This window comes from Rhinoderma darwinii, chromosome 5, assembly GCF_050947455.1.
Source record: "Rhinoderma darwinii isolate aRhiDar2 chromosome 5, aRhiDar2.hap1, whole genome shotgun sequence".
In the NCBI taxonomy this organism is placed as follows: domain Eukaryota; kingdom Metazoa; phylum Chordata; class Amphibia; order Anura; family Rhinodermatidae; genus Rhinoderma; species Rhinoderma darwinii.
Window position 1 is genome coordinate 308997537 of NC_134691.1, and position 20296 is coordinate 309017832.

General features: G+C 39.2%; 1 protein-coding gene and 1 long non-coding RNA gene across 3 annotated transcripts in view; one reads left to right on the forward strand and one right to left on the reverse strand.

Moving 5' to 3' along the window:
* ADARB2 (adenosine deaminase RNA specific B2 (inactive)) overlaps positions 1-20296 on the reverse strand; it is a 540786-nt gene that overhangs the window by 278625 nt on the left and 241865 nt on the right. For both annotated transcript variants that reach the window (XM_075827434.1, XM_075827433.1), the window contains exon 3: positions 19325-19360. In XM_075827434.1, coding sequence (XP_075683549.1) covers positions 19325-19360 — 36 coding nt within the window. The remainder of the gene's footprint in view (positions 1-19324; positions 19361-20296) is intronic.
* Positions 2208-13760, forward strand: LOC142652995 (uncharacterized). The gene is made up of 3 exons (XR_012848010.1): positions 2208-2360; positions 6863-6932; positions 13676-13760. It is a non-coding gene; the product is annotated as an uncharacterized LOC142652995 (long non-coding RNA).

The window sequence follows — 20296 nt, forward strand, 5'->3', positions numbered from 1 at the left end:
GAAATACTGAGATGATATTGTGAAGTTTCTTCAGACTAAATATATCTCATCCTTAGATTTATACAGGCATTTTGTAGCTTCAGAAAATGACTGCCTCGGCTCTGAAAAGTAATTCCACCCCGTCATATTTGTCTTTGGAAATTGTAACAAATTACTATGATTTACAACATCAAACTCGAGTCTTCCATTTTTTTTCCCCAGAATGGAATGTCGCTGATGGCAAGATTCTAGGCCATCCATTTATTCTATGTGGAAGGTGACAGTGAATAACATGCTTCATCTCTACAGCATGCTGAATGACACCCTCTTTCCCTTTGAGGATAGGCTGTCAACATAACTCAAGCTGTCGAGGAACCTTTACAAAGGGCCTGGAACAAATCTAAAATGCCACTACCTGCAAGCCTGCTAATGAGCTGTGACTGCCTCTTCAATGGCTGGCTTCACCAGGAGTAGTGCCTCTGACCCTTTATGGTCTCTTTCCAGTCAATATATGTTACAGTATCATCTGTCAGTCCATAAGGACAGGTCAAAATGTGTAACATATTTTACAACAACAGCTTAGCTTATTTAAAGAGCGATTTTACCCTCACTGTGCCAATAAGTTGCTAAGGGGCAATGTAGGAGAGAAGCCAATGTTTACATTATTTACCAAGATCGAAAAGAACTTGACACTATATGTGCAAATTCATGACATAGGGACAACAGAAGTTATAGTAGATCATTTACTGCTGCGAGTATATACAATATTGGTATCTGTGAGAAATGATGATTCACTGCCACATTCATTCTAATAAACTAAGAGCAAAATCAATTAATCTAATAAATGAACTTTAATGAAGACTTAAAAGAATTGTATAGGATTAGAAAAACACAAGTTGGTAACAATGTAACACTGTCTTGTAAAATAAATACAATACTGTTAATTTGTTATATTTTTCCCACACTTTTATTGATTAGAAAATATTAAGTGCCAAAATTAACCCAAAGGCCTTATTCACACGCCCGTGTTCGGTCTGTGATATGCGGACCGCATGTCGGAAACATTTCACAGACCGAATACAGTTCAGGGAGCCGGGCTCCTAGCATCATGGATGACGCTATGTGTCGCTGCCTCCCCATGGGAATACTGTCCTGTACTGAAAACATGTTCAGTACAATTCAGTATTCCAGCATGGAGGCAGGGACACCTAGCGTCATATGTAACTATGATGCTAGGAGCCCGGCTCCCTGAACTGTGTTCGGTCTGGGAAATGCGGCCGACAGGCGGTCCGTATCTTATCACTTGAATCGAGGTAATAATTTCCTAGAAACCTGCAAACAACTGCACCCACAAAATTCCCCCCTTAAAAGGGTCATTCCCTTTTCTTTAGAAGGGTCCCTGAAAATTAGCTGATCACAGTGTGTCCTGCAGCTAAGAACTTGCCAATAAGTGTTGAATTCCCTTTGCAGCACCACCACAGGGTAAATAAAGCATTACATGCTGCCCATTGAAATCATTGGGTCTTCCATATAATGCACCAAGATGTTGGGTCCTCCAGAAGGAGATGATGGCTAATATATGGAGGTCCCTAATAAGACTTCTTTCTATTAACTCAGAAAGCCGTTATAGAGTATTTGACAATGGTCTTTCTAAACTAGACATTTCTTTTAACAACAAATCAGGGAGATATAAAGGAAGGAAATCTCACTCCTCTTGACAAAAAGGCCTATTAGACCATAAAGCTATAGGGCAGTGTGTGAGGTGACGTCACTGAATTGGCAAGACAGTTTTATAACACAACCTACTCCATCTACCTGATCAGCATTTTGAAGCTCCATTTAGGGTCCCCAATTGCAATAGTACCCTCTAATTCAATGGCAATGGCTTTATATTTGTATATAATGAATCATGGTGTTGTTTTGTTTTCATACATTATTTTTATTATATTTTGTTTATTTAGGTACGTTTTATTCTATATAAATAAGTTAAATGTATGAAAATGTTAAGAGATAACAACGCAGATTTTACCAAAATTGCATAATACGAGAAAATGCATTAAACATGATTCGCATTCTCTGCAGTATTATGCAGTTCTGTCACTCCACAGAAAGGTATTAGGTCTACAGTTACTGCATTTAGAAAGCAATTTGCAGGATTGTGGTTCCTTTTGCCGGTTTGAAAAGCAGTGATAATTAATATGTTTTTTTGCAGCTGACAGGCGAACAAAAAACAATAATTGAACGGTACCATTTTACCCACAAGGCAAGATGATAATTAGAGGTTTAACAGACAGTTCGGATTTAATCTGAACAGTAGAAGCGTCTGTGCTTTTCAATGCTCGGAAACCTACAACAAGAAATATGGAGGCAGAACATATACTGTAAGTATCTCTGCTTTACATTGACTATCTCCATTTTCTGTCTGTAATAAAAACTGACAAACCTTTGACATATTTAGATTTTTCTTGAAGATGTGCTGTATCTAATGCTACTAAGGGTATCACTGGTCTGTCATATACAAGGTGAGTCAATAGTCAGAAACCACACAAACAGGAAGAATCATCATTACCTATTATGAATATGACGTGTTGGTGTAACCGCCAGCCTAAAAGGTCCTGTTTTTAATTGTAATGAAAGTAACTTTTACTTTTTGAGAAAAGTTTTTAAAATATCATTGAAAAAAATATGGTCATTTGTAATATGTAGTACATGAGGATAAAATATGTGCCCTCTTCCTGAATAGTATTATTATTACCACACAGAGTATTTTTGTCCTTAACAGAATTTCTACACAGAAGTCCTACTGATCCAGAGTAAGAGACGCTTTTAGTCCTAGCAACCGGTAGGCAGCAGATCGCACATGTGAGGTTGCTGTCCATTGAAATTAGTGGAAGTAATGGAAATCACTGGGTGAAAGCACTTGGAACCTTCCATAACTCCTACTGACATGCCATAAAATTATTTTTTGGGGGAAAAACCCTCAATGTGCAAAATTTCCTAAAACTGATAAATGATCCAATATTCTTCTTCCTTGAACTAAGATCCTGTTTGAAAAATGAGACTGTTCTGTGCGCTTTACAGATTCATTTTCCAGTATATACACCATATGGACAAAAGTATTGGGACACCAGAACATTACACCTACAGGAGCTGTTATGACATCCCAATTTTTGCCCAGTCACTGATGTTGGACGAGAGGGCCTGGCTCGAAATCTCCAAGCTAGTCCATCTCAAAGGTGTTCGATGGGTTTGAGGTCAGGGCTTTGTGCGGGCAGTCAAGTTCTTCCATACCAAACCCAACCATGTCTTTATGGACTTTGCTTTGTGCACTGGGGCATAGTCATGCTAGAACAGAAATGGGCCGAACCCTAAATTGTTCCCACAAAGTTGGAAGCATATAATTGTCCAAAATGTCTTTGTATACTGAAACATTAAGATTTCCCTTCACTGGAACAAAGGGGCTAAACCAACCCCTGAAAAACAACCCCATAGCATTATCCCTCCTCCACCAAACTTTACAGTTGGCACAATGCACTCAGGCAGGTAACGTTCTCCTGGCATTCGCTAAACCCAGATCCATCCATCAGACTGCCAGATGGAGAAGTGTGGTTCGTTACTCCACAGACCACATTTTCCTTGCCCCAGATTCCAGTGGCGGCGTGTTTTACACCACTCCATCCGACGCTTGGCATTGTGTTTAGTGATGTAAGACTTGCATGCAGCTGCTTGGCAGTGGAAACCCATGCCATGAAGCTCCCAGGGCACAATTTTTGTGTAAATGTTAATGCCAGAGGAGGTTAGGATCTCTGCAGTTATTGAGTCAGGAGAGCGTTGGTGACTTTTATGCACTATGCGCCCCAGCACTCGGTGACCCCGCTCAGTAACGTTACACGGTCTTGAGTTGCTGTGGTTCCTAAACACTGCCACTTTGCACAAATATCACTCATAGTTGGTCGTGGATTATCTAGGAGGGAAGAAATTTCATGAACTGACTTGTTACAACGTTGACGTCTTATTACAGGACCGCGCTGGAATTCAGTGATCTCTTTAGAATGACCTATTCTTTCACACATGTTTGTAAAGGCGACTGCATGGTGAGGTGCTGGATTCTATACACCTGTGGCAGTGGCACTGAAAGAAACACCTGAATTCAATGATTAGGGGCCCAATACTTTTGTCTATATGGTATATAATATAACTATGAGCATAAATTAACAAAGATAGATAGATAGATAGATAGATATATCGATAGATATGAGATAGATAGATAGATAGATAGATAGATAGATAGATAGAGAAAAAGCCTAAATAATGTCTAAAATTAAATGTTAGCTTAAAATATGCTAATACACAAAAATGAATTTAATCAAGCATCAATGAGGCATGATCTTTCGATATTTCGATATTCTAGATCAGGGATTCTCAATCTTTTTCTACTGAGGCCTCCAAAGCCAGATATAGTGATACTTGGGGCTCACCACTGCTCAAAGTCCAAAGCAAAATAAAAAATGTATCTTAGTTTTTTCATCTTTCATTTTTTTACCAGTTTAAAATTAAAATAAGCGGAAAAGGAGTCAGTGATGTATCTCAACCACAGATTGGTGAAGCCAATGCAATTCCTCTGCAGCTTATAATCCTTTTTGTCAAAATTGCCCCCAACTGCGCCTTACTAACCACTAGGGGGCGCACTACAGTTTAAGAAGAACTTCTCTAGATTATCGGATGATCACCAGAATGCTAAGTCTATTACATTTCTGATTATACAGTAATTAGTATATTGGCGCAGCAACCAGAACAGAAAATAAATCTTCACCTCTTGATTGTATAGGTGCCCCGTTCTCTGCTCCGAAAGATTGAGATGATTTTAGTGGTTGAGATATAAAGTAAGATAAAACTTTTAGTGCTCAATATTTACTGGAAATATTTTTTTTAGATGCAAGTGTTTCTTGTAATAATTTTGGCACATTTGAAGAGCGACAGAACATTTTATTGTGACTAAGGGCCCTGTAAAAAATAATTTCCATTTTCTTTTTCATTTTCAATCTTAAAGGTTAAAGTTCGACTTTATTAGCAGATTTTTTTTACTAATTTACCCTGCAGTGATATTAAAACAGTAACACGTAACAGAAGTAATCACGACATGGTTGCTGAAGCAACGGCTTTTCACGCTCCACAAGAGATTAGTTATCAATGCTGTAGGCCATATTCTCAGGTAGGAATAGAAGAAATGTGGTAAAATAACCCTACAGTAATATTGACTCAAATTAGAGCAGAACATTGAGAATTATATTCTTCTATTAGTCTGGTTCTTCAAATTTAACATTACAGATATTCCGAATGGATACACCTCACAGGTACATGGTAGCCAGCTTTAGTTATAGCCACTCCCTGTGTAATGAAGAATATGGACTAGCGACAAGTAAACATTAAAAAAACGGGGATTTTATTATATTTTCTCTAACCCTGACAATTTTGGGGTTAATCCATCAAATATTTCAAACGTTATCATTCCACAATTTAAAAAAGAGAATTTTGGACCAAAAATTTACAACCTATCCACTGGTAGTTGATAAATGTTAAATTGGTGTGGGTCCGACTGTTGGGTCACTTGAACCCCCAACCCCCTCAGTCACATGACAAGCAGCGGCCGAGCATGTACGCATGCTGCTCTAGTAAAAGTCCATGTAACTGATGGAAACAGCTGAGCACAGAGCTTCATGGGGGTCCAACCATTCGGACCCCCACTGAGCTAATATTTATCACCTATCCAGTGGATAAGTGATAAATATGTATGGACAGAATACACTTTTAATAGTTTACTTACTCACAACAAGTGTTTTTGTCAGTTGCAAATGACTTTCTGTGCTGATCCACAAATAATAGGATTTGATCACATGATGAATCCTGATTTTCTTAAAAGATCTTCTCTTTAAATAGTCGGATTACCTTTAAAATATTTAATCTGAACCTCCCTTTCACTATAGCAGAGTCACCTCTATGCCAGTTAATGGGCACCTCTTTTCTCAGGATCATTGGAAGTCACAGTGGTTTGATGCCCACAGATCAAACATTTATCCTATCAAATAACCAAAAAACTTTCAAGTCTATGATGGGAAAACCTACTTAAAGGGTTTTATACTTTTAAAAATGATTTAGGTACATGAGCATTTCTAATGCTGCCATTTGCTAATATCAATTACAATTACATTCTATAATACCGTATGATAATATTCAGGTCTATGCTTGCAGGGAGGCATGGGTGACGGATGCCTGTGATGGATAACGTAACGTATACATCATGAAAAGTGAATGAAAGTTCATGAGTTTTACATTAAGCAGATGCCAAAATAGTCTATGCGTGGTGGATGCCACAGTTAAGAATATGTCACAACCTACGTTTAATGTATACGTCAAGAGCTTTTCCCAGCGTATATGTTATTCGTAGGTCAAAAACGTGATGTGAATGGGGCCTTAGCTCACTGAGTTATCATGGTGCATAAACTCAGCTCTGCTACATCTGTATTTGTGACTACGCTAGAACTCATTTGACGTAGGAATTCAGAAGATCCTACATATTATTTATTCTTAATAAAAAGCAAACATAGTTTCTTGATTTATAATATTAAAAGCAACAACTAAAGAAACAAAACAAAGAACTTCTGCTAATAATAAAAGGAATCTCTAAAACTCTTGTCCAATTAATTACACATCCTCCTAATATTAATTTTTCTCCAGGGAGCTGACACTTCCAGCTATTAAGGTCTCAGGTTGTTCAGAAGGGACAATTTGTCAAAGACCATCAGGTTGATGTACGTTTTCTGCATTTTTCATTTGGCGATGAATTTGCTTCTATGTTAATGTTACTTTTGTCCCACTTTTGCAGATAACAAAATATGAAATAAATAAAGACACAAATATTGTACTTATTATCCTATAAACCAGCAACATAACAAGTAAGTACATTTTATGATATATCTCATAATAATTAATAATAATTAGTGATTTAGCAAAAAAAAAAGTCTCTTCTCTGAGATGACATTCAGCCCAAAATGATATAAAACCGCACAGATATAATTATAATACAATAACAATTTAAAGTGGTTGCTAAGTTTTATGTAACTAAAGCTTAATCATAGTATAATGAAAAGATATACAATTTTCTAATAGAATTTATGTTCTAAAGGGCTTATCCAGGTTGTTAAATCTTTATATTCATGGCTGAAAATGTCCTGAAATAAAAAATTATTATTCCCCTATTATTTTTCCCGGCGATCCAGAGGGGTCAGCGTTGATGTATCATATTTCTGGCATCATAGCGCCCATCACTGAGTGTTCCTGCTAGGAGAATACAACACATGACCGCTAAGCCCTCTGATTGGCTGCAAGCGGTCACAGACTGCCTGCATGTAGACAAACACCGGGAGGACAGTGACCGCTGGATCGCCAGGGTAAAGAATAGGTGAGTAATGATTCTTTTTTTTATTTCCGCATATTTGCAGCCGTTAGTAAAAAATGTTAACGACCCGGATAACCCATTTAATTCCTTGCAATTTCCAGGATGTCTGCTTGCTGTCAGTGAATCGGTGTACATAGACAGTAGAAGACCCTTTTCTAATTCCTAATAGATCTCTATAAATTCCCTCAGTGGTGTGGCAATGAACCAGTAATTGTGAGCTATTGTATGGGAACCATTATAAGAGTTGTCCTCCGAAAAGAAAAATATTCAATATTTTGCTTTTTTGAAATAAAGAAACTTTCTAATATACTTTATTTTTCAAGCCTGCACAGATTGCCGGTTTTAAGTCTTTGTAGCATGGACCTGGAAGTTCGGAGCTGCCGTTCTCGCTGTGACTTTTCAACACAGGCTCCGACGGAAGGAGCTCCTTCCTTATCTCTGTGTGTCGGTGATGTGGATGAAGGGTCTGGCTGCCTGGCTCAATTCATCAGCTAAGCCAGCCCCTCCACCGTCACGGCTGATTCAGAGATCGAGAAGAGGCCTGGCTTAGCTGATGAATTCAGCCAGGCAGCCAGCCCCTTCATCCACGTTATCAACACACAGAGTGGGGGAGGGGGGGAGCTCCTGCATTCTGCACAGCTTTGAAAAATAAACTATAATAGAAAATGTCACAAAAACAAAATAAATAGTTTTTCTTTTCACCGGACAACCCCTTTAATGTAGTCCCTCGTATAAAGTCTATTGGACAGTAGGTAACACATTAATTTTCATAATAAGGTGGGAATGGGCACCATTCCATACAGGGCCCCCATGCAGCTCCGTAGGTTGCACATTCTGAGGCTCCAAAACTAGTGCGGACTTCTCACAGCTGAGATTTTTGCTACAACTGTATCCAGTCTAAACAATCATATTCTTATCTCTATTCTCACTATTCTTGCCAATAGAAATATCTAATTTTTACAAGTGAAAAGAGAGTGAGGTGTTCCCTTTACCTTTTACCTGCTGAAATGTTCCTTTTAGTTCTAGTAATACAACTGTTGCATTTTCAAGAATTGTATCCTATCCAAGTCATACAGGACTTGTCAGATTGCAACTACCTATACTTCTTACTATTCTCTACCAGTTGTCATAGTAACTTTTCATAAATGGATATAACGGAGCATGAGAACAGGTGAGTCTATAATTAGCAGAGGTGAAATGATCACACTGACTCACGCGTTCACCCGACTGCTAGAAACTGGATCTGGGAAAAGAGAATTTTTTTTTCTTAAACAGCGATTTGTTAAGGAAGGAAAACGCAAACAGATCAATATACTAATACCTGAGAGAACGAAATCCATGCTCATCCGTATCCAACAATATTAAGAATTGCCCAAAAATCCCCCACCTTATAGTCCAATAATCTCAGTGTCCAAAGCTGTATATTTATAGAGCTGAGTCAATAAAATGATAAAGTTGTTACAGGTTTAACAAATAAAACTTATTCATTGTGTGATGAAAATGTATAATATTTTCCATGATACTTTCTGTATCACTTCCTTACCGTTTTCAAGATGTCTGCTTGCAGTCATTGAATGGAAACCTTCAGTGTTTACTTCTAAAGGATAAAAATCTGTCCTGGTCATGTGATGGACACAAAGGCGCAGAACGGATTATAGTACAGTTATCAGATCTGTGTCTTGTGACAAGCCGTGTACATGTGTGTTCATCACATGACCAGGACTGATTTGTATCCTTTAGAAGTAAACACTAAAGGATTCATTCAATGACTGCAAGTGGATATATTGAGAATTCTGGGAAATTGATACAGAAAGTATATTGCAAAATTGTCTAACTTTTCATCACACAATGAATAGACTTTACTTTCTGAAAATATTATCCCCTTTAATTTTTAAAAAATAGTCAATAGTCATTAAGAAAAGATTACTTGTGTGCAATGTGCCATATTGTCAGAATTTCATTGCATACATAGAGATTTTTTTTTTTCATTTTAAACATCCAAGCAAAATATATACGCTGTGTTATGTCAAGTGCAGGGCCTGAGGGGGCGGTGTGTGACACAAGGATTCAAAGAACACTAAAGAGAATCACTGTGTCATGCTCCCCCCCCCCCCAGTCCCTGTACTAGACTTACCAGTGTATATCAGTATTATCTGTAGAGCTCCTTTAAATACAAATTATTTAATTAAATCTACAATTAAAAATGTCAGTTCTTTTTAAAATGAACTTGTCACCAGGTCCCTTTCTATTAGGGCACGGCCAGACGTGGCGGAATTACTGTGGAATTCTCTAGCGGACGTTTTTTAGATTTGTTTCAATATATTTTTAGGCAAGTTAGTTCAGACATTGCGGAAAACTCTGCTGCGGACCATAGACTGCGGTGCGGAATTTTCCCTCCGCAGCATGCACTGTCTGTTGCGGAGAAGAAGCGGAATTTCACTGCGTATTTCAGCCTTCACAATGCAAAAACTGAAATCTGTGGCAAGTCTGCTGTGATATCTGCAACGTCTGAATTACCTGTCAAATATGCAAATGTTGGTGCAGATTCGTGGCGTAAATGCCCCAAATCTGCACCAACATTTGCTGCGGAAAAACTCTGCCACGTCTGAACGTGGCCTTATTCCCACAGTGCAGATTTGCTGCAGATTTTGCTTGTATGTTTTAAGCCATAACCAGAAACAGAACCCAAACAGAAGAAATATATATAGGAAGGTCTTCTCTTCAGGATTTAATTATGGTTTTGGCTAACAACAAAAAAAAGCACACAAAATCTGCAGTGTGTGAACAAGGTCTTAGTCTGCTTTATTAGATGATTTTGCAGCACCAAACTAATTGGTGGGTTTGCACCGACTAAAAAAATCGACTACAACACAGATTAAGGGGCTGGAAAATAGCTTACTGCACATACACTCCCTTCTATGAGCTCCCAAAAAGCTTCAAAGAAAAGCTAAGATGGGATATATATCCTGACAGCCCTGATACTAGAAATCCCAGTGTAACTTATTTTTGCCCTCTGATTGGCATGTTGGGGTCTCATATTGTTCTGCTTTGGACGGGCATCATACACAAAAATTCTACACCTTGCTAGGTGGAGGAAATTTTTTCCCTCTTTTTCTTCTTTTTTTTTCTCAGCAAATTGGAACATTTATGGTACAATAAATCATTACTAATAATCTAAATGGGCAGAATAGATGGGACAGCTGGTCTTTGCCTGGCATCAATATTCAATATTTGTATGTGAGAGCTGCAGCTCATCCTTATGATGCATTTTGCATTCACTGGGTGTTGGAAGTTAGTATACCCTAAGCTTCAGCAGAGTAACTCCTAATTACCGTAAATATTGGCTTCAGGACTTGAGTTATAGCAATAATATGGTCCAGATGATCTTAATTCTACGTTCAGTGTATTCTGCATGTTTAAAGCACAAGGTCACCCTTCCAATAATTTGCCACATGCAAATAAGTATAGACCTTAAAACAAGGACATTTTTGCATTCAGAAAGCAATTTGTTATGTGTTTTGTGACTTTGCACTGAATTTTGCTGGTTGCTAAATGACCTGTCGTCCTGTCCAAATGTGCCTGCAGTTGCCTGCGCAGTGACAAATTACTTGTATTTATTGCTCTTTATAATGAGTATTATTCTCTTCTGGGGGAAGGGGGGCTCTCTTTAAATGTTTGCATCAAGTCGCAGTGGTTTGCTATACATTGATGATATATGTCAAGTCATCAGTGAGAGAATTGCCTAAGGCACTATAGGAAATTGCTACAAATATAAAATACACATGCTGTAACACACGAAGTACTCATGATACACAAGAAGCATACATCAAACACAAAGACAGTATTCCTCTGCCCATCAGGAGCACAATTCCCATTCCCAAACAGGTTTTTATAACATTCATTTGAGCAGTTTCATGATTTTAACCAATTGGACTCATGTATCGTTGTGTCCTATATACAGTGAAGGAAATACGTATTTGATCCCTTGCTGATTTTGTAAGTTTGCCCACTGTCAAAGACATGAACAGTCTAGAATTTTTAGGCTAGGTTAATTTTACCAGTGAGAGATAGATTATATTTTAAAAAAAACAGAAAATCATATAGTCAAAATTATATATATTTATTTGCATTGTGCACAGAGAAATAAGTATTTGATCCCCTACGAACCATTAAGAGTTCAGCCTCCTCCAGACCAGTTACACGCTCCAAATCAACTTGGTGCCTACATTAAAGACAGCTGTCTTACATGGTCACCTGTATAAAAGATTCCTGTCCACAGACTCAATTAATCAGTCTGACTCTAACCTCTACAACATGGGCAAGACCAAAGAGCTTTCTAAGGATGTCAGGGACAAGATCATAGACCTGCACAAGGCTGGAATGGGCTACAAAACCATAAGTAAGACGCTGGGTGAGAAGGAGACAACTGTTGGTGCAATAGTAAGAAAATGGATGACATACAAAATGACTGTCAATCGACATCGATCTGGGGCTCCATGCAAAATCTCACCTCGTGGGGTATCCTTGATCCTGAGAAAGGTGAGAGCTCAGCCGAAAACTACACGGGGGGAACTTGTTAATGATCTCAAGGCAGCTGGGACCACAGTCACCAAGAAAACCATTGGTAACACATTACGCCGTAATGGATTAAAATCCTGCAGTGCCCGCAAGGTCCCCCTGCCCCCTGCTCAAGAAGGCACATGTACAGGCCCGTCTGAAGATTGCAAATGAACATCTGGATGATTCTGAGAGTGATTGGGAGAAGGTGCTGTGGTCAGATGAGACTAAAATTGAGCTCTTTGGCATTAACTCAACTCGTCGTCTTTGGAGGAAGAGAAATGCTGCCTATGACCCAAAGAACACCGTCCCCACTGTCAAGCATGGAGGTGGAAACATTATGTTTTGGTGGTGTTTCTCTGCTAAGGGCACAGGACTACTTCACCGCATCAATGGGAGAATGGATGGAGCCATGTACCATCAAATCCTGAGTGACAAGCTCCTTCCCTCCACCAGGACATTAAAAATGGCTCGTGGCTGGGTCTTCCAGCACGACAATGACCCGAAACATACAGCCAAGGCAACAAAGGAGTGGCTCAAAAAGAAGCACATTAAGGTCATGGAGTGGTCTAGCTAGTCTCCAGACCTTAATCCCATCGAAAACTTATGGAGGGAGCTGAAGATCAGAGTTGCCAAGCGACAGCCTCGAAATCTTAATGATTTACAGATGATCTGCAAAGAGGAGTGGGCCAAAATTCCATCTAACATGTGTGCAAACCTCATCATTAACTACAAAAAACGTCTGACTGCTGTGCTTGCCAACAAGGGTTTTGCCACCAAGTATTAAGTCTTGTTTGCCAAAGGGATCAAATACTTATTTCCCTGTGCACAATGCAAATAAATATATATAATTTTGACAATGTGATTTTCAGTTTTTTTTAAAATATAATCTATCTCTCACTGGTAAAATTAACCTAGCCTAAAAATTCTAGACTGTTCATGTCTTTGACAGTGGGCAAACTTACAAAATCAGCAAGGGATCAAATACTTATTTCCTTCACTGTATAACATATGGATACAGAGAGTTACAATATATGACTTTCCACATGCGCACCATAGTTATTTACCCTGGTCAAATAAATTTTTTGTCTAAAGAAAGAGATTTGGTTAACTTGTCCCACTTACAGAACTCTAAACTTGTCATGCAGATTCCTTGATGTCAATCAAAGCACAAAAATGTATGGATTTCCCGTATGGTGGGTATACCACTAGCATGTTCTTGCTGCCCCATTAGCATGGCAAGATGTTGTATCAGACACCTCTTTAAAGTGGATCTGTCACCTCTCCTGGTATGTCTATTTTAGAATGTACTCGTATTCCATATTTAATAGCAATTCTGAAACATATTTTCTTAAAACTCTACGTTGTACCATTCCTCTGTTATTCCTCATAGAAAACTATTGATAAATTGATGACTGAGTGTTACCAGTTGGGGGTGTGTCCCTATGCAGTCTGACAATGTCCAATCAGTGTTGACAGAGGAAAACTGTGTAGGGACACGCCCCTTTGACAAAGTGTATGGTAACGCCTAGTTGTCAATTTATTCATAAATTATTAGGAGGAGTAACAGAGAAACGGCACAATGCAAAGTTTTATGAAATATGTTCCAGAAATGTTATTTCATGAAGAATAAAGAAAACAGACAAGCCAGGAGAGGTGACAGGTTCTCTTTAATATTTTTAGAATGAGAGAAACCAAGAGTTCGTCGTCCTGCTAACACAGGAGATACAAACTGCAAGTTCCCGCTGAACACTGATATGAAAAGGGCCTTTGGTATGAACCAATCTCAGCCATCTGGATTTCAATTTTAAGAAACGCCCCATAGCCTAATGGTGAACTGTTCCAGATGGAGTCCCAGGGTAATTGCCTCTTCTTATATTTAGTTAACTAAAGGCCTAGAATTGTCTGATTGACGTGCATTATGTGCATTTATGACAATATGTTTTTTTTTTTATGACGCTCCTAATGTTATTTTACCACGTTTTGTCATGGCTGGAATAAGATGAAAATTAGAAAATCAAAATTCTGCTCAAGAACAAGTCTTTGGTACATTAGTAGAAAATGAATTAATCATGATTAATGTTATTACAATGAACACCAAATGAATCCATAATGACTGGGCACCTGTTTTAAAATGTGTTCATTTTTCTAAGTCTTTCAAGTTGCTAATGACATTTATGTCTTGATTCCTAAAGGAACAGACATTCACACCAAGACACGCTCGGAAGTAAATAAGAAACATTAAACAATTGGTTAAAGTGGTTGTCCGAGTTCGGGGCTGTTTTTTGTACTGATGACCTATCCACAAGATACTTCATCAGTATATGATCGGTGGGGGTCCGACACCCAGACTCTGCACCGATCAGCTGTTCCGGCTGCCTCACTTGAATAGGAGCAGGACTGCAGTAACCCAGCACGGTCACTATACAGTGGTCGGACTCTTCTACATTCGACACTAACTACTGTATAGCCTGAAGGCAGCCGAAACAGCTGATCTGTGCGGAGTACGGGTGTGGAACCCCCATCGATCATATACTGATGACCTATCCCGTGGAAAAACCGCCCAGAACTTGGACAACCCCTTTAAATAGACAAATCTGTTATAGGCATCAAATAATATGTACTAACAAACTCAAGGTTGTGTTCTGAAAGCACAGCGGACGCTTTCTATGTGCGATGAGTATTGCTTGTATCAATATTGTCACAACCAAAACTTATGCAAATGTGGCGTTTAAACCATCCACCATCTTCATCAATGATGTATTACGCCATGTTGATCCTCTCATACCGACAGTTCAGAAAGTTTTCTTTTTTTTTTAGAAGTAAAGGGCCTGCCTGAGTAGTTACAATATCATGAGCTGGCCGAACTATGTTGGCCAATTCGAATTTCCATGATTCCCAAATTGGTACAGGTTTCGCCAACTATTGCAGTGTAAGGAAGAGATTAGACTAAGATAATTGCCAAATTGTTTTGCTTTTTGTATTCTATGACTGGCAATCTGTGAATTAGGCAAAATGATGTGCTCATCTATAAATGGCAACATCGTTTTGTATCTTTGACATTCGAACATCTTTTCATGGATATATTGTGACTGAACATGTCCATGTTACTTGACAAATAGGAATGCTGTCTCATCTCCTATAGTTTATCAGGAAAATCACATGACTATGTAGTGAGAGTTAAATAAAGGACAAGGACTTGAAGTAGAGTATATGTCATCAGTTATCTATATTAGATTTCATGATATTCCCAATTGATCTAGGGATTTATTCTGATTGTAATGTTTGGAGTCAGGAAAGATTTATTGGTTTAGTGCGTTTATCATATTCTGTAAAGTTGGCCATGCCCTACAGATTTTGTTCAGCTGAAAACGACAAAGCGTCTTTTCGAGACAGACAGAAAACAGATATCTGGGAAAAAGTTGATATGCCATATACCCTGTTGGGTGCAGTATTGTAAAGTCGTTCATGTCAAAAAGATCTGCATCTCTTCACTGGAACCATAGACCAGACGACAGATTGAAGCAGATATTGACCTCTGATATGTCATTCTAACTTATAAAGTTGTCATCTAGAACTACAACCTTTGCAGACCATCCATAAACAAAAAGTCGTTCAGAAAACTGACTTTGGAAATTCCTAACATATGGCAAGCTTAAGTATAGGTCCCCACATTGACTATTGGTCAACCTTAAAGGGGTATTCCGGAACTAAAAAATTACATTTATTTAAATAAAACAATGAAAAAGATATAACTTTCCAATGTACTTACGTTTCATCAGATGGCTGTAGCGTCGTATATCCTCCTCCGTCGCCGTCCCCTTAGCAATGCAAAATCTGCACTTCCTGTGCAGACCCGTCCATTTGGTCTTCTGCCTTGCTTCCGGTTTCCGGCTTTCACACTGTACGGTTACGTCAAAAATGACGTAACCGTACCACGTGCTTCTTTATTGAATTAGAGCATGCGTGGTGAACACACTCCACCGCGCATGCTCTGTGAAATTATGTGGCTGCGTCTTCAGCGGCCGTGTATATTACACTGCGCATGCGCAAGGTTGAAGGTGTGTAGCGGTGTGTATACGAAGTTGCAGGAATAACGGCCGTTTCGGCCGTCTTCCCGACAGGTGCAGGAGCTGTGACAGCTGCTGTCTCGTACAGCAGCTGCCGCAGCTCCTACAGCGGGGACCGATCGCTGTGTCCCCGTAGTCTAACCCCTTAAAAGCCGCGTTCTATAGAGATCGCGGGTTTTTAGGGGTTAAGTTACCATCGCCGGCCTGCTACACGATAGCGGCCGGCGATGGTTACTATGGCAACCGGACACCAAACAAAGGCGTCCGGCTATGCCATCGACGGAAGCCTAGTGGGTCCTGACAAAGTCAGGACCCACTATGCTTGCTGTCAGTGAATAGCTGACAGTTCTAATACACTGCACTACGGATGTAGTGCAGTGTATTAGAATAGCGATCAGGGCCTCCTGCCCTCAAGTCCCCTAGTGGGACAAAGTAATAAAGTTAAAAAAAAAGTTAAAAAAGATGTGTAAAAATAAGAAATTAAAAGTTAAAAAAATCCCCCTTTTTTTCCCTTATCAGTCCTTTTTTATTAATAAAAATATATAAATAAACGATACATAATTGGTATCGCCGCGTCCGTAACGGCCTGAACTACAAAATTATTTCGTTATTTATCCCGCGCGGTGAACGCCGTAAAAGAAAATAATAATATACCGTACCAAAATCACAATTGTTTGGTCACTTCACCTCCCAAAAAATGTATTAAAAATAGATCAAAAAGTTGCATTTACCGAAAAATGGTCCTGATCGAAACTACAGTTCGTTACGCAAAAAATAAGTCCTCGCACGGCTTTATTGATGGAAAAATTATAAAGTTCTGGCTCTTAGAATAAGGTAACAAAAAGTGAATGATTTTTTACAAAACGTATTTTATTGTGCAAACGCCATAAGACATAAAAAAACTATAAACATCTGGTGTCACCGTAAGGCCGAGTTTACACGAGCGTGTGCGTTTTGTGCAAGCAAAAAGCGCGGCGTTTTGCGTGCGCAAAAAGCACTTAACAGCTCCGTGTGTCAGCCCTTTATGATGCGCGGCTGCGTGCTTTTCGCGCAGCCGCCATCATTATGACACTCCGTTTGGATGTTTGTAAACAGAAAAGAACGTGGTGCTTTTCTGTTTTCATTCATCCTTTACAGTGCTGTTGCGTGAATCACGCGCGTCCCACGGAATTGCTTCCGTGCGACATGCGTGGTTTTCACACACCCATTGACTTCAATGGGTGCGTGATGCGCGAACAGCGCACAAATATAGGACGTCGTGCGTTTCACGCAGCGGACATACGCTGCGTGAAAATCACGTACCTGTCTGCACGGCCCCATAGAGTAACATAGGTCCCTGCGACGCGCGTTGCAAAAACGTATAATACGCTCGTGTAAATGAGCCCTAATCGTATCGCCCCATAGAATAAAGTGAATATGTCATTTATAGCGCACGGTGAACGCTGTAACAAAAATAGAATTAAAAAACAATAGAATTGCTGTTTTTTAGTCACCGCGCCACTTAAAAATAGAATAAAAACTGATCAAAAAGCTGCATGCACCCCAAGAAAACTACAATGTATTCCTCAAGGGGTCTAGTTTCCAAAATGGGATCACCTTTTGGGGGTTTCCACTATTTTGGTACCACAAGACCTATTCAAACCGGACATGGTGCCTAATAAAAAGGCGGCCTCAAAATCCACTAGGTGCGCCTTTGCTTCTGAGGCCGGTGCTTCAGTCCATTACCGCCCGAGGGCCACATGTGGGATATTTCTACTGCAGAATCTGGGCAATAAGTATTGAGTTGCGTTTCTCTGGTAAAACATTTTGTGCATAAACTTTCTAAATGCTGTTGTGAATACTTTGAGGGGTCTAGTTTCTAAAATGTCGTGTTTCATAGGGGTTTCTAATATATAGGCCCCTCAAAGCCACTTCAGAACTGAACTGGAAGCCCAAAAAAAATAATTAGGCAATACTTCGCTTCTATACGAACTAGTTAGCGATTCACAGTGTGATGAAGTAAGGGGAAGCAGCGCTTATACGAGCGGTGCACCCCCTTCAAACAGCCGATGACTTTTCAGTTCACAGGTAGCAGAGTTACATGATGGGGAATTTGTTTTCCTGTTGTGTAACTCTGCTACCTGTCAATGGAAAAATCAGCTGCCAGAGTGAAAAATTTTTCCACACAGAGGAGTACCGCAAAGAAACACCTGGGAATCAGACATGATGGACTAACATTTTTCCCTGTGGTGGATGACTTTTCAGTTGACAGGTAGCAGAGTTACATGAAGGGGAATTATTTTTCATCGATGGCTAGTTAGGAGCGCTGCTTCCCTTTAGTTTTTTCTTGCTCACTGTGAATCTCCGACACAGGATGCAGCGGCGATCCACAGGTATTGCTCCTTTTATCCCAATTCACATGTTAGAATTCAATTTTTTTTATTTTATATATATATATATATATATATATATATATATATATATATATATATATAAAATACAGTATTTAAAACTAAGACTGTATAAACAGTTAATATACATTTAGAAAACGTATAATTATAAAGACCAAACTTTACGTATCATCATATAGGGTCAGTGTTGTTTAAAAACGCAGATATCCAGTGATTTCAGCTTGTGCTAGCAGTAATAGAATGAGAGCACCAAAATGAAGACTGGGATTGCAGAAGTTAGTAGAGCTGGGTGTAGTAGGCGGAGCAAGTGCACTGCTGCATGCACATTGCATGGCTGGGACTAGAGCAGTGCATGCAGGGAGGAGAAACACAGGAAGAGAAGAGGAATGAACTTACTGAGCAAAACAAACCTCTCAAGGTAAACAATAGGGAGTAATGTTACTAAAACCATTTATTATCAAGAAAAAGCTAGACAGAGTGCACTAATATCTTAATAGAGGAACATTGCATTGATTTAAAAAATAAAAAAAAGTATTGGAAAACCCCTTTAACCTTTCCCTACGAGGTAAAAAGTAATGGTCGAAACGCAATAAATCGAAACGGTAAGTTGTGGTATGCCATGATTTTATTGCTCCTCATGAGGGACCAAATTTCGAGCCCTTGCCTAATTTTAGTACCAAAAAAGAAAAACAGACCCAAAAAATAAGACATTTTAAATCTCTGTATTCCATCATACTGTTGCCAATTGACAATAATATTTTTCAAGCAGTCTGGGTAAAATGGAGATATGATTAATTTTATAAAAAAATGTCAGTCCCAAATGAAATGATAGACTGCAAATGCAAAAAAAAAGATTTTATCACAGAACTTACCCTTCTGTGTACAACTCCCATTTTCATTTCTGTATCCTGTAAACAAAATGGGAAAACAATTATTAATAATACTTTTATATTTATATAAAAAAAATATACTACAATGATTGGCCTGATTTCAAGGATACATAAGTTACAATGGACTATAAGTACATACCATTCTTAAGTAGTGTACCGTATTTTCCGGACTATAAGGCGCACATAAAATGCTGAGAATTTCTCAGAAATAGAAAGTGCGCCTTATAATCCGGTGCGCCTTATATATGAACCCGACAGTAAAGAGAGGGGTTCATACAGGATCCTTTACCTCTATCGTGGGCGGCAGGGGTCGGCGGCGGCATACCACAGCACACACCATGCTCCTCCCCCCCGTGCGCCTATGAATTTATTCTTCACTTGGGTTTTTACAGTATCCATAAATGGATTGAGCATTACGGCCACCGTAGTCAGGAGCCACACTGAGTGATACTTACAGCTCTGTGCGCAGGATCCTTGCAATATATCTGTGCTTTAGCGTTAACTATACCCACTACCCCAAAAAATGCCTCCTGTTAAGAGACATGCTTATGATGCAGGTTTCAAGCTTAAAGCTATAAGTTATGCAGTAGAGCATGGAAATAGGGCAGCTGCAAGAGAATTCAACATTAATGAATCCATGGTGCGTAAGTGGAGAAAACAAGAAGATGCCCTCCGCCAAGTAAAGAAGACCAAACTGAGTTTCCGAGGAAACAAAGCAAGGTGGCCACAGTTGGAGGACAAAATAGAACAGTGGGTTATGGAACAGAGAAACGCAGGTAGAAGCGTCTCCACTGTCTCTATTCGACTCAAAGCCACTGCTTTAGCACGTGACATGGAGATCAAGGACTTTCGAGGAGGTCCTTCATGGTGCTTTCGTTTCATGAAAAGGCGTCATCTCTCCATTCGCACCAGAACTACTGTGTGCCAGCAATTACCAAAGGATTATGAAGAGAA